The sequence below is a fragment of the Electrona antarctica genome (genome assembly GCF_951216825.1).
Source record: "Electrona antarctica genome assembly, chromosome: 4".
In the NCBI taxonomy this organism is placed as follows: domain Eukaryota; kingdom Metazoa; phylum Chordata; class Actinopteri; order Myctophiformes; family Myctophidae; genus Electrona; species Electrona antarctica.
This window is the reverse complement of record NC_136809.1, coordinates 4,943,774-4,957,612: the sequence shown is the minus strand read 5'-3', so window position 1 is coordinate 4,957,612 and position 13,839 is coordinate 4,943,774. Positions and strand designations below refer to the sequence as shown.

Sequence of the window (13,839 nt, the reverse complement as noted above, 5' to 3'; positions counted from 1 at the left end):
TTTTAAATTTTGAGGTCAGGCCTAAATGGGTCAAATGATAAGGGACAATATCGGTGGCACCCAACTGTACATGCCTACATCTCACAGATCCAGGTGTTTTTGTCCTCACATTCGTCGTCGTTCCAGTACCCGCTCATTGTGCCCTTCTTCAAGAACTCCACGCAGTCCTGCACCCCATGGTGATTGTTGGGCTGTCCTTTGCCCCAAAACTTGCTGTGTAAAGAAGGGAGAGAGATAAGGCGCCAAAACAGAAAATAATGTAGCAGCTTCTTCCACTTTTTTAATTTTGAATTTACAGTGGTGTAAAGTAACTATGTAGATTTACTTAAGTACTTTAGTTCAATTTTGAGGTATTTGTACTTTACTTGAGTTTTTCCACTTTTCAGTAGGCCAACTTTTACTTGATCTACTCCACTACAACACATTGTGAGCTTGTAGATCTGCTATTTTCAAAAGATTCTTATACATTTGAAAACTTGAAATGGGACATTCTGCATAATGACTGAGTGCTATATCTTTTAGTACTTCAAGTACATTTTGAATTCTGGACTTCTACTTGTAACGGAGTATTTTTGCATTGCAGTATTGATACTTTTACTTAAGTAAAACAATTGAGTACTTTTTTCCCACCACTGTTAATGTATTAAAAGTTACAAATAATTGAATTGCCGTCACAGAGAAGATTTGAATGAATGGTCTTTCTTACTCTACGGTCAGCGGTGTGCCGTCCACCCACACCCAATGTCCCTCTCTCCCCATATCGGTCAAACCAATCCAGCTATCAGAATCTGCCTTATGTATGGTATCGATGAAGTCCTTTGAGGGAGGAGGAGAAACAACAGGTTAAAAAAAAAGAAATCACATATATATATAAATGTGCACAAAAATGCAGGGTGGCTCATATTCAGACACACGCAGTAGTCACGCACACACATATGGCTCAATGCCTTTTTTACTATTTTGAAAAACATTTTACATTTTCCACCAGCCAGTTAATAGGTGGCTGCTTAGGTGCTTAGAGACAGCCTAGGTGATTCGGGCATCTGGTTAGGATGCCTCTCGAGCGTCTCCCTAGGGACGTCCCCGATGCACGTCCCACTGGGAGGAGACCCCTGGGGCACACCAAGGACCACGTCCCACTGGGAGGAGACCCCTGGGACACACCAAGGACCACGTCCCACTGGGAGGAGACCCCTGGGACACACCAAGGACCACGTCCCACTGGGAGGAGACCCCTGGGGCACACCAAGGACCACGTCCCACTGGGAGGAGACCCCTGGGACACACCAAGGACCACGTCCCACTGGGAGGAGACCCCTGGGGCACACCAAGGACCACGTCCCACTGGGAGGAGACCCCTGGGGCACACCAAGGACCACGTCCCACTGGGAGGAGACCCCTGGGGCACACCAAGGACCACGTCCCACTGGGAGGAGACCCCTGGGGCACACCAAGGACCACGTCCCACTGAGGAGACCCCTGGGACACACCAAGGACCACGTCCCACTGGGAGGAGACCCCTGGGACACACCAAGGACCACGTCCCACTGGGAGGAGACCCCTGGGACACACCAAGGACCACGTCCCACTGGGAGGAGACCCCTGGGGCACACCAAGGACCACGTCCCACTGGGAGGAGACCCCTGGGGCACACCAAGGACCACGTCCCACTGGGAGGAGACCCCTGGGGCACACCAAGGACCACGTCCCACTGAGGAGACCCCTGGGACACACCAAGGACCACGTCCCACTGGGAGGAGACCCCTGGGGCACACCAAGGACCACGTCCCACTGGGAGGAGACCCCTGGGAGAAGACCCCTGGGAGGAGACCCCTGGGACACACCAAGGACCACGTCCCACTGGGAGGAGACCCCTGGGGCACACCAAGGACCACGTCCCACTGGGAGGAGACCCCTGGGAGGAGACCCCTGGGAGAAGACCCCTGGGAGGAGACCCCTGAGAGGAGACCCCTGGGAGGAGACCCCTGGGGCACACCAAGGATGAGTTGGAGGGCCGCATGCCTTCACTTAATGCGGCCCTCAGGTTAATCAGAATACTGATATAGTATTGATTTCAGCTGTTAGGATTCCAAACCCCCTAATTACGTCATGACTAGTATTAAATTACTATAGTACTTAATGACTAGTATTAAAATGTTATTGTCTTTTTGTGTCCAATGTAGTTATGTTCATAAAGTTAACATAACTATAACTAAATGCACTTGAAATTCAATAAAAAGGTTACTTTTCAGGATTCCAATTAAAAAATAGCAAAACAATTATTCAGGTTGTTCAATTCAAATAATAGCAAAAATAGCCGATCTACAAGCTCAAAACCCGTCGCATGGCGACGCGTTTTGAGCTTGTAGATCAGCTATTTTTTGCTGCGACAGTAATAAGCACTGTGGCCCCTCTGGAGTGAGTGTGGAAATATATTGGCCCTCGCCATCGTCAAAGTTGCCCACCCCTGATTTAGGGATAAGGATGTGATGGAAATAGGGCCCATATATCCTGTTCCCACCATTTCCTCTGTGCTGTTGAGGATGGCCAGGTCTGCCCCTCGGTTCTGGCAGTCCCTCCGGCTCTCCGACCAGGATTTACGGGCGCTGGAGATGTAATAGCAGCTCTGCTGGAACTTCGTGAAGGCGGTAGGACATGTCTTATCTGTTGAAATGATTATTGTTTAAGTATTTTCTACAAGTAATTTGAAAAATGAATAGCCAAAGCTCAACATGCATCATAATGAATAGCCAAAGCTCAACATGCATCATAATGAATAGCCAAAGCTCAACATGCATCATAATGAATAGCCAAAGCTCAACATGCATCATAATGAATAGCCAAAGCTCAACATGCATCATAATGAATAGCCAAAGCTCAACATGCATCATAATGAATAGCCAAAGCTCAACATGCATCATAATGAATAGCCAAAGCTCAACATGCATCATAATGAATAGCCAAAGCTCAACATGCATCATAATGAATAGCCAAAGCTCAACATGCATCATAATGAATAGCCAAAGCTCAACATGCATCATAATGAATAGCCAAAGCTCAACATGCATCATAATGAATAGCCAAAGCTCAACATGCATCATAATGAATAGCCAAAGCTCAACATGCATCATAATGAATAGCCAAAGCTCAACATGCATCATAATGAATAGCCAAAGCTCAACATGCATCATAATGAATAGCCAAAGCTCAACATGCATCATAATGAATAGCCAAAGCTCAACATGCATCATAATGAATAGCCAAAGCTCAACATGCATCATAATGAATAGCCAAAGCTCAACATGCATCATAATGAATAGCCAAAGCTCAACATGCATCATAATGAATAGCCAAAGCTCAACATGCATCATAATGAATAGCCAAAGGTCAACATGCATCATAATGAATAGCCAAAGCTCAACATGCATCATAATGAATAGCCAAAGGTCAACATGCATCATAATGAATAGCCAAAGGTCAACATGCATCATAATGAATAGCCAAAGCTCAACATGCATCATACATGCTATATGTTCCTCTTATAATGACACGCCCAAATTAGGATGTCATGTTGAAAAAGTGGTTAACCAATTTTGGGCGGGAACCCCTTTTGGTGTTTTAAGGATTATGTTGTACTTTAGCTTTTGAAAAATAGCAGATCTACAAGCTCATAGTACCGAGTGCCGCCGAGTGCCGCGCTACGAGCTTGTAGGTCTGCTATTTTTGAAAAATCATGAAAAGTTAGAGCAAATATTTGAATATTCTTTCAGAGAGAACGTTTTTAACTAAAATCTTTGCTTCTGGGGGGTCCCTGGAACAACATATTTTGAGATGGGCTCGGGGGCCAATTACATATCATTTTTGGGGGTCCTTGACATGAAAATGTTTGAGAACGACTGATATAGAAACATGTTTTTTTCAGAAAACTGTCAGGATTTAAAAGACATTTGAAGAATCGTCCTCAGGTCTAAATGGGTGGGGGCATGAAGGCATGGGCGGGGGAATCATTATGCAATTAATTAAATGATATGTTGTCCTGATTGTTAAAAGGATACTTTCAAATGAAATAAACATTGCCATAATAAAACATGCCAGTAGGAGGTGCCACTGACCCAAGTAACATTGAACATTTTCCCTTTAAGTGGACCACTTCAGGACTTACAGTTTATTTAGGCATAATTAGTCTCTCCAACTTTGGAGGAGCTGTCATGCTTCTTCAAAAAATATTTGTTCTGGTCAGAAAATGTATCCTTTTCAATTGGATTATGGATAAACCACCAACAGTTACACAGTGGTACTGGGATATATACAACATTCTGCCCATGGATCGAGACAATGAGTGCTACTGTATTTTAAAGGCAATGAAGACATTTTCACTAAAATATGGAAACCTCTACTTGAGCACTTACCACGTCGGTTATCCTTAGCTAAAGACAGATATGACATGTCTGAAAACCCTGGTTAATTAATGAGGACAGTGTGACTCACTGCTGAAGTGGCCTTTATAAGGAATGCCTGTGGGTCTCTGTATAGCGTATGCATTGTTTTAATGAACTAATGCAAAAAAGAACAAAATGATCAATTTTCGCTAAAATATGGAAACCTCTACTTGACCACTTACCATCGGTTATCCTTAGCTAAAGACAGATGTGACATGTCTGAAAACCCTGGCTAATGAGGACAGTGTGACTCACTGCTGAAGTGGCCTTTAGAAGGAATGCCTCATGTCTCTGTATAGCTTATGAATTGTTTTAATGAACTAATGCAAAAGATGAATAATGATCTTTTTTTGGTTTGTTTGTTTTTTTCTTTACTGTAGATTACAGTAACTAGAACATTTCAACTTGATCGAACCGAGCACGGGCCTTAAAAGGGCCGGCCCTCCCATCAGGCAGAACAGGCAGTTGCCTAGGGCATCATGAGGGGAGGGGGGGGCATCATGAGGGGAGGGGGGGCATCCACCAAGCAAAAAAACAAAACACAGTGCTTTAGAACACAAGGGGGCCATGGTCATTTTTCAAGGGGGCATCACGAAAAATCCTGCCTAGGGCACCAAATTGCTCAGGGCCGGCACTGCTTAGCAGGTTGACAACAAATGTGACCATTGGGAGTCCTGTGTGTCTGTCTGGGTCAGACAAAGAGAATTTCCCATTCATTTTTTCCCATAGCCGTTTCAGAAAGTATTTATTTAAAGACCTGTACGCCTCGGTCAAAGCCAACTCGGGTGGCGACAACTCATGACAATAAACAAAAAGAATTGGGCCGAACATAAATAATTAGATAGAAGAAAAAGAACGGCAGGGTACAACATATTTGTATTATTTGTTCGCCCCCCAAAAAGTGTGTTTATAGTCATGATTTGTCACCATCCGAGTTGGCTTTGTCCGAGGCTTACAGGTCTTTAAATAAATACTTTCTGAAATGTCTATGGGAAAAAATGAATGGGAAATTGTCTTCGTCGTCATGAAAGGGTGCGGGAATGCGACGCTATATGGACCTAACCTCGCCTGGTCTCTGTTCCAAAAGTGCCATGTGAACCGGTCTGGAACGGATGATATTGTTACGTCATTACGTCAGTATTGTTTTGTAGTCATCAGGCAGGAACAATCAAACGGAACTTCCTTTTCCCTCAAACCGGAAGAATAACAATAAAAGCTTTCATAGCCTGTAGCTTTTTTTTGAGAAAACTCGATTTGAGGGAAAAGGAAGTTCCGGGAAGATTGATGACTACAAACATTGACTACAACATGGCGTAAGCGATATCATCCGCTCCCGACCGGTTCATAAACCTGAAATGGAATGGTGCCCCAGGCTAATATGGACCAGAGCGCTAACACCCAGACCACAAAACAAAAAGCCTCCACTTACCACAGTTCCTTTCATCCGAGTTGTCCAGACAGTCGGCGTCTTTGTCACAGACCCAGCGATCGGGAATGCAGTGCAGATTATCACAGCGAAACTCTGTCTCTGAGCACGCTCGGGGATCTGAGGGAACACGGACAGGTTATCACAGCGAAACTCTGTCTCTGAGCACGCGCGGGGATCTGAGGGAACACGGACAGGTTATCACAGCGAAACTCTGTCTCTGAGCACGCTCGGGGATCTGAGGGAACACGGACAGGTTATCACAGCGAAACTCTGTCTCTGAGCACGCTCGGGGATCTGAGGGAACACGCCCGGACAGGGAAAACACCAATTTCACATTCTGTATTGTTACTATAGGGCTGGGACTCGATTCAAAAAAATGTAATCTAATTATTTTGAGGCATTGAAATGAATTAATTGAAATGAATCACATTTTATTTTATTTACACAATATTTGACCTATTTTGTACTGTATGCACATTTATGGGGGCAGCGGTGGATCAGGGGTAGAGTGGCTGGATGGAAACCGCAAGGTTGCCAGTTCGAACCCGGGCTCCCCCAGAGTTAGTGTCGAAGTGTCCTTGAGCAAGACACTGAACCAACCCCTAATTGCTCCTAATGTGCAGGTTGGTGCCTTGCATGGTTTCCTCCGCCATCTGTGTATAAATGTGTGTGTGTGAAAACTGTGAATGGGTGAATGTAATGCACAATCTCTGTAAAGCGCCTTGGATAAAGGTGCTATATGAATGCACTATTTACCATTTTATGTGTGCCTATGTTTGTGTGTACACTGTACAGTCTTGTCTATGAGACAGGGTCAGTTTTGATAGGCTAGTGTCTGGAGGCGTGTCTGTGAAGCTGCTAATTAGGAGATCACCTGCACCCTGCGTAAATGGGTGGAGCCTTTAAATGCAGACTGCACTCCAGAGAGCAGAGCACAGAGAGAAGAGGGCTGTGGAGCAGTGTTGATTTTTCGTCGACTAAAACTGCGACGAAAAATGTCCGTCGACTACCTTTTTTCACTAAATGGAAACTAAATGAAAACTAAGCTATGATGACGACCAAATAAAAAGTTGAAATTTTTTAGGAAGGGACTAGTGGACAAGAGCTCCAGTATAAGTCATTTTACACTTGGTTGCATGCTGGAAATAGCAGATCTACAAGCTCACAACGGTTCCAGGTGACTAAAACGTGACTAAAACTAATAGTACAGGAAATCTATGGAAAATACAGGATCAACCTCTAACTAATTGCAAAAAAAACGAACTCAGCTGATTTTGCATCTTCAATATATCCTGAATAACAGAAAAAAAGTTGCCTGGAATTGTCTGAGGGGAAAGTGTTGAAAATAGCCTGTACAGTGTGGCCACCATTGACATCCTATTATAAGGTAATATTTTCTAAATGACCTTATGCTTTAAGTAGCATGTGACATATCAAACTAGGGGGTTTTCATGATGCTGAATCCATTCCAAGCATTAGTTTTGCATAAAAACACTCATTGGGCTAAATTTGGCCATAGCAACTTGCCCAAATGTGCTGACCTCATTACATTTTGGCAAGTTGCTATGGCCAAATTTAGCCCAATGTGTGTTTTTATGCAAAACTAATGCTTGGAATGGCTTCAGCATCATGACAACAACCTAGTTTGATATGTCACATGCTACTTAAAGCATAAGGAAATTTAGAAAATATTGCCTTATAATAGGATGTCAATGGTGGCCAGACTGTACAGGCCATTTTCAACACTTTCCCCTCAGACAATTCCAGGCAACTTTCTTTCTGTTATTCAGGATATATTGAAGATGCAAAATCAGTTGAGTTTGGTTTTTTTCCAATTAGTTAGAGGTCAAATTACATTATTACTGGACTATAAATGTTAGTTTCATTCCAAAGACTATGAACTAAAATAGAAATGTGCTGCCAAAAACAACACTGCTGTGGAGAGGAACAGGAGGCAGAAGACAGAGCTGTCTGGAGGGAAGGAGAGCGGCCATAGACGGGCTCTGGAGGAGTAGAGGGACACCCCAGAAGACAGCTTGTCTGGATGGAAGGAGAGCGGCCATAGACGGGCTCTGGAGGAGTAGAGGGACACCCCAGAAGACAGAGCTGTCTGGAGGGAAGGAGAGCGGCCATAGACGGGCTCTGGAGGAGTAGAGGGACACCCCAGAAGACAGAGCTGTCTGGAGGGAAGGAGAGCGGCCATAGACGGGGTCTGGAGGAGTAGAGGGACACCCCAGAAGACAGAGCTGTCTGGAGGGAAGGAGAGCGGCCATAGACGGGGTCTGGAGGAGTAGAGGGACACCCCAGAAGACAGAGCTGTCTGGAGGGAAGGAGAGCGGCCATAGACGGGCTCTGGAGGAGTAGAGGGACACCCCAGAAGACAGCTTGTCTGGATGGAAGGAGAGCGGCCATAGACGGGGTCTGGAGGAGTAGAGGGACACCCTGTCTGAAGACAGCTGTCTGGATGGATGGAAGGAGAGCGGCCATAGACGGGGTCTGGAGGAGTAGAGGGACACCCTGTCTGAAGACAGCTGTCTGGATGGATGGATGGAAGGAGAGCGGCCATAGACGGGGTCTGGAGGAGTAGAGGGACACCCTGTCTGAAGACAGCTGTCTGGATGGATGGAAGGAGAGCGGCCATAGACGGGGTCTGGAGGAGTAGAGGGACACCCCAGAAGACAGAGCTGTCTGGATGGAAGGAGAGCGGCCATAGACGGGCTCTGGAGGAGTAGAGGGACACCCCAGAAGACAGAGCTGTCTGGAGGGAAGGAGAGCGGACATAGACGGGGTCTGGAGGAGTAGAGGGACACCCCAGAAGACAGCTGTCTGGAGGGAAGGAGAGCGGACATAGACGGGGTCTGGAGGAGTAGAGGGACACCCTGTCTGAAGACAGCTGTCTGGATGGATGGAAGGAGAGCGGCCATAGACGGGGTCTGGAGGAGTAGAGGGACACCCCAGAAGACAGAGCTGTCTGGATGGAAGGAGAGCGGCCATAGACGGGCTCTGGAGGAGTAGAGGGACACCCCAGAAGACAGAGCTGTCTGGAGGGAAGGAGAGCGGACATAGACGGGGTCTGGAGGAGTAGAGGGACACCCCAGAAGACAGAGCTGTCTGGAGGGAAGGAGAGCGGACATAGACGGGGTCTGGAGGAGTAGAGGGACACCCCAGAAGACAGAGCTGTCTGGATGGAAGGAGAGCGGCCATAGACGGGGTCTGGAGGAGTAGAGGGACACCCCAGCCGGGGGAAATGGTTGCTTGGCACCAGGCAGGGTGTGTGTCTACTCTGTGCCCGTCCCGTCCGCCTGTGGCAGCTGGACCCATCTGTATTAAGGCCCGAGACGGCAGATGGTGAAAGAGGGAAAGCCAAACTAACTCGGCAGAGAGTTGGGACCCCGGGCCTCTGTGACTTTAATTGACGTTGATGGTGTGCACTGCATGTGCAGAAGGATCATTGTTTAGCCCACGATTTTAGTTATAGTTTTTATGATCTTATTGTTGTCAGCCACCACCGGTTTGGGACAATTTATTAACTGTTTGGAACAATTCACTGTTTTTTTTTCAGATTAGTGCATTTTTTATTTTTTTCAATTTTCAACGTATTTCTTCTATTATTATTTGTTGTTTCCTTTTCGTCCAGTATAAAAGTAGGCCATTGTAGAACGCTAACTTTAAATTATTATACATTTGTATACTTATTTTTTTACCTCGTCACACAAGTCTTGCAAATAATATCAGCAAAGCAAGAATAAAAAACAATTAATGATATGAAAATAAAAATAAATCGCGAAAATGTGGCCTTTGAATATATATATATTCTTTCACAGTGAACATTTTTAGCTGAAATCTTTGCTATATTTTGTCTTACCTATATTCGTGGCATTGAGTGACAGTCTCTCGACTTCCTGCTGTAACCCATCTCTCTCGAGGGTGCAGTTTTCAGAAGTGACCTGTAACACATCTCTGTCGGCGGTGACATTGTCATAACTGACTCTTAGCGAGTCTCTGTCTGCTATCAAAGCATTGTAACTAGACTGCAACATGTGCACTGATAGCAAACAGATCCTCATGTAATTCAGCCTTGAGCTGGATTCTCTCGATTTGTGCCCGTGATCAATCTCCAACTGCTCTTTCTCGCTTTTCGTGGCGTTGTGAGTGTCCTCCAGTTTCCCGAACTCGGTGAGCAAGGCGTCGTAGTTGATCTGCAGCTGCTCCCTGGCTCGGGTCACGTTGTTGTACCGGTTCTGAAACGCGTCCCTCTCTTTAACCGTCGAGCCGTAACCGGCCTGCAACTGGTCTCGTCGTTTGGCGGCCGAATCGAGATTGCTCTGCAACAGGTCTCTGGCTTTGGTCAAGGCGACGTTGTTGGTCTGTAAGCGGTCGTGGTCGGCTTTAAGCCGCTCTCTCTCTGTGGCTAGGGCACCTCTGTCGGTCTGCAATTGCTTTTCGCTGGCTTTGAGTGTGTTTCTCTCGTTTGTCAGGACGTCGTTTCTCTGTTTCAGGGTGTTGATTTCGGCCGACGCTCGGCCCTTCTCTCGCTGTAAGTCGCCGTTGCTGCTCTGCAGGCGGGCTTGAGTGTTCTGCTGCTCGTCTCTCTCCTTCAGCACGGCGTCCAGGTTGGTCTCCAGGTTGTCTCGTTGTTTACTTAAGGCATCGTACTTGTTTTGATGATGTTGTTCTGCTTCCCTGGCTGCTTTCCTGGCTGCGAAAATAAAGAGACAGTATACACTTGAACTTGAGCCGAATTAAAATATCAAACAATGAACTGTACAAACAAACAGGGAGCCGGAGCATTACCAAGGACATTACACACAGACGCCTGAGATGGCTAGAGGACATGTACTGAGGATGGAGCAGGACTGAGCAGAGTAACATGCAGAGGTAGGAATAAAGCAAGTTATCAAATTATTGGCAGTGGTGGAAAAAGTACTGCTGTTCATGCAGCCTGAACTGACTGAGCCAAGCTGGAGTTGGAAATACATTGTTTTCAACGAGGGCGGCGCAAATAAGAGCTATTTTAAGCATGTGTGCAACATGACAACTGTTATAAAGTATTGTACAGTAACAACTAAAGTCTCTTTAATGTTTATGTTGTACTATTACTACAAAACAACCTAAAATAATGGTATTTAACATCATTAAAGCTGGGCTGTTGCCCTGAGTCCAATGCATTTCTGCCTACTTCCGGTCCAGGACTTGTCCCAGTTGGTTCATTAATTGTCCCCATTCTCAATAGAAGTCTATAGGAGAGCCTCCATTGGACTGAAGCCCCATGAAGTGACCAATAGAAGTCTATAGGAGAGCCTCCATTGGACTGAAGCCCCATGAAGTGACCAATAGAAGTCTATGTAGGAGAGCCTCCATTGGACTGAAGCCCCATGAAGTGAACACAGTTTGCGTAACTCTGTCCATATCTAAGGCTCTGGGCATGCCATATGTTGACAGTTTCCCTATGGTTCCCTATATGGTCAGGTTAAAAAGGTTCACTTCCTCTTCTGCCAGCAGTGACAGAGAAATGTAGCGATGTTGGATCCCACACACATGTGTTGCAAATCTTTGAGATAATGAATCAAAGATAAAGAAAGACTGAGTTTGTGCCTTTCTTGAAGTTTATACCACATGACTAGTAACTAAACCTTTCAAATAAATGTAGTGGAGTAATACAAGTACAATATTTGCCTCTGAGATGTAGTGTAGTAGGACTCAAGTAGGCCTAAGTAAAGTATTGGAAATACTCAATTAAAGTACAAATACCTCCAAAATTGTACTCGATACAGTAGGTCAGTGGTTCTCAAAGTGGGGTCCTTGAGGCAGTTCCAGGGGGTCCCCAGCTAAATTATAGTTTGGAACCAAATGGACCCTTATGGGTCTCTAACTCTGAGAGTTTATGGATATTTGTACACTGAGTTAAATTAATGTTGTTTCTTTTTTTCTTTTCTTTTTTACTATTTTTACAATATAATTTGGGGTCCCAGAGATAGAAATGCCATTGAATGGGGGGTCTGTAACCTGATGCATGTCAAACTGGGGGTCCTTGGAATGAAAAATGGTTGAGAGAAATTTAGAAAATCTTCTCTGATGGGGGTCCCCGGCATATCTTTTCAAATGGGGGTCCGTGGGCTAATACGTCACTTTGGGGGTCCCAGACATGAAAAAGTTTGAGAACCACTGCAGTAAAGTAGGTTACTTTCCACCACTTCTGAAGTTGAACGTGTTGTGAAATACAGAGCATATAGGTGCGTGTTGTGAATATATATGACAATAATGTAGTGTCTGACTTACAGTGGACTGCTTGACCTATGACCCCAGCCAGCAGGAGAGCACACAGCAGCACGAGACACAGTGCAGCCGTCCTGAAAGGTCTCCTCCTCAACTCAGAAACTGGACACATAGTTAGGAAGCAGAGCAAAGATAGGAAAATATAATAAAACAACATTAGACTGTAAACGCGTGTGCGTGTGTGTGCGCGGAAAAAGTTCTATAAACTATAACATTTAGAGATGAAACAAACACATTCTGATGAATTATTTTAAATGTATATTCCGTCGGTGATTATCTTTAAGTCTTAAACATATTGAGGTTTGCTTTCAGTTGGGTATTTATTTTATATGGAGTATTACCTCCAAAATATTTGTATTATTCCATTTTCGAATTATAGTTTTTTGTATTATGTATTATTAATGTATTATTATTATTATTGTACCTGTTAGCTTAAACTTGCTTCCATCTGCAGTCTCCATCAGCGGCCTGTAGCTGCTCTGACTGTCCTTCATGTCCATAACATCCATGGTCGTCAAGGTGTAGGTCGGGCTGGGAATAAATATATTTGAATTGATCAAAAATAAATCAACTGAAAAGACAACAATTTACAATTTAGGCAATTTAGCAGACTCTCCCCATTCTGTACTGGAACCCCTTTTGGAGTTGTAAGCATTGTTATACTTTATTAGCTATTGAAAAATAGCTGATCTACAAGCTTGTAGGTCTGCTATTTTTGAAAAAACGTTGTTTGAAAAATGTGGCGCAAATCTTTGAATGTATATTCTTTCAGAGCGAACGTTTTTAACACAAATATTTGCTTCTGGGGGGGGGGGGGGGGGGGGGTCCCTGGAACAACATATTTGGGGGGGGGGGTCCCTGGAACAACATATTTTGAGATGGGGGTCGGCGGCCAATTTATATATATTTTTAGGGGTCCTTGACATGAAAATGTTTGAGAACCACTGACATAGAAACATAGGGTTTTTCAGAAAACTGTCACAATTTAGAAGGAATTTGTAGAATCGTCCTCAGGTCTAAATCTGGGCTAATCCAGAGTAATTTACAGTAAGCAAGAACAAAACATGGTAATACATCAAATACATAGAAATAGTCATCAAGAATCATACAGTACATAAGAACCTAATATCTGTAGTATACAGTACACTATAGAGTGCCACGTGCTACTGTAAGTCTTCATAAAATTCTAAATAGAATAAAATGCTAAATTATAAATCTAAATTACATAAATTAAAGAGACTATTACAAGTGCTCAGGGCTGGACTGAGACAAAAATCCAGCGTGGACATTTTTGCGGAATTTGGCCCAGACTGGCCCACCACAACCAGCACGCAGATACTCCACTGACTTTGACCCAGACTGGCCCACCACAACCAGCACGCAGATACTCCACTGACTTTGGCCCAGACTGGCCCACCACAACCAGCACGCAGATACTCCACTGACTTTGACCCAGACTGGCCCACCACAACCAGCACGCAGATACTCTACTGACTTTGACCCAGACTGGCCCACCACAACCAGCACGCAGATACTCTACTGACTTTGACCCAGACTGGCCCACCACAACCAGCACGCAGATACTCTACTGACTTTTCGGGTCGAGGCCCATATTACAAATACTTGAAATACAAGCCCTTAATACTGCACCACATTTACAGTACAACACAAATGATACACAACCAACAGACAACT

At 44.8% G+C, this 13,839-nt stretch overlaps 1 protein-coding gene and 1 long non-coding RNA gene across 2 annotated transcripts; both read right to left on the bottom strand.

Moving 5' to 3' along the window:
- Window positions 1-12,664, bottom strand: LOC306921816 (uncharacterized protein). Its single transcript, XM_079499118.1, has 7 exons — window positions 12,569-12,664; window positions 12,148-12,246; window positions 9,734-10,567; window positions 5,869-5,985; window positions 2,522-2,664; window positions 707-816; window positions 1-213 (listed from the first exon to the last, which is right to left on the bottom strand). The coding sequence occupies exons 1-7, from the start codon at window positions 12,651-12,653 to the stop codon at window positions 75-77; spliced, it is 1,527 nt and encodes a 508-aa protein (XP_079355244.1). The 5' UTR covers window positions 12,654-12,664; the 3' UTR covers window positions 1-74.
- On the bottom strand, window positions 6,821-8,365 carry LOC306922023. Its single transcript, XR_013789874.1, has 3 exons — window positions 8,251-8,365; window positions 7,732-7,835; window positions 6,821-7,060 (listed from the first exon to the last, which is right to left on the bottom strand). It is a non-coding gene; the product is annotated as an uncharacterized lncRNA (long non-coding RNA).
- Window positions 12,665-13,839: the final 1,175 nt, after the last annotated feature.

What these genes read in the sequence shown, in the direction of transcription:
- LOC306921816 (XM_079499118.1), bottom strand. Translation starts at nt 12,653, where the DNA reads ATGGATGTTATGGACATGAAGGACAGTCAGAGCAGCTACAGGCCGCTG. An exon ending in AAGCAAGTTTAAGCTAACAG is followed by an intron (nt 12,247 to 12,568) that starts GTACAATAATAA and finishes CTATGTGTCCAG; the next exon opens with TTTCTGAGTTGAGGAGGAGA. An exon ending in ACTCAATGCCACGAATATAG is followed by an intron (nt 5,986 to 9,733) that starts GTAAGACAAAAT and finishes GTGTTCCCTCAG; the next exon opens with ATCCCCGAGCGTGCTCAGAG.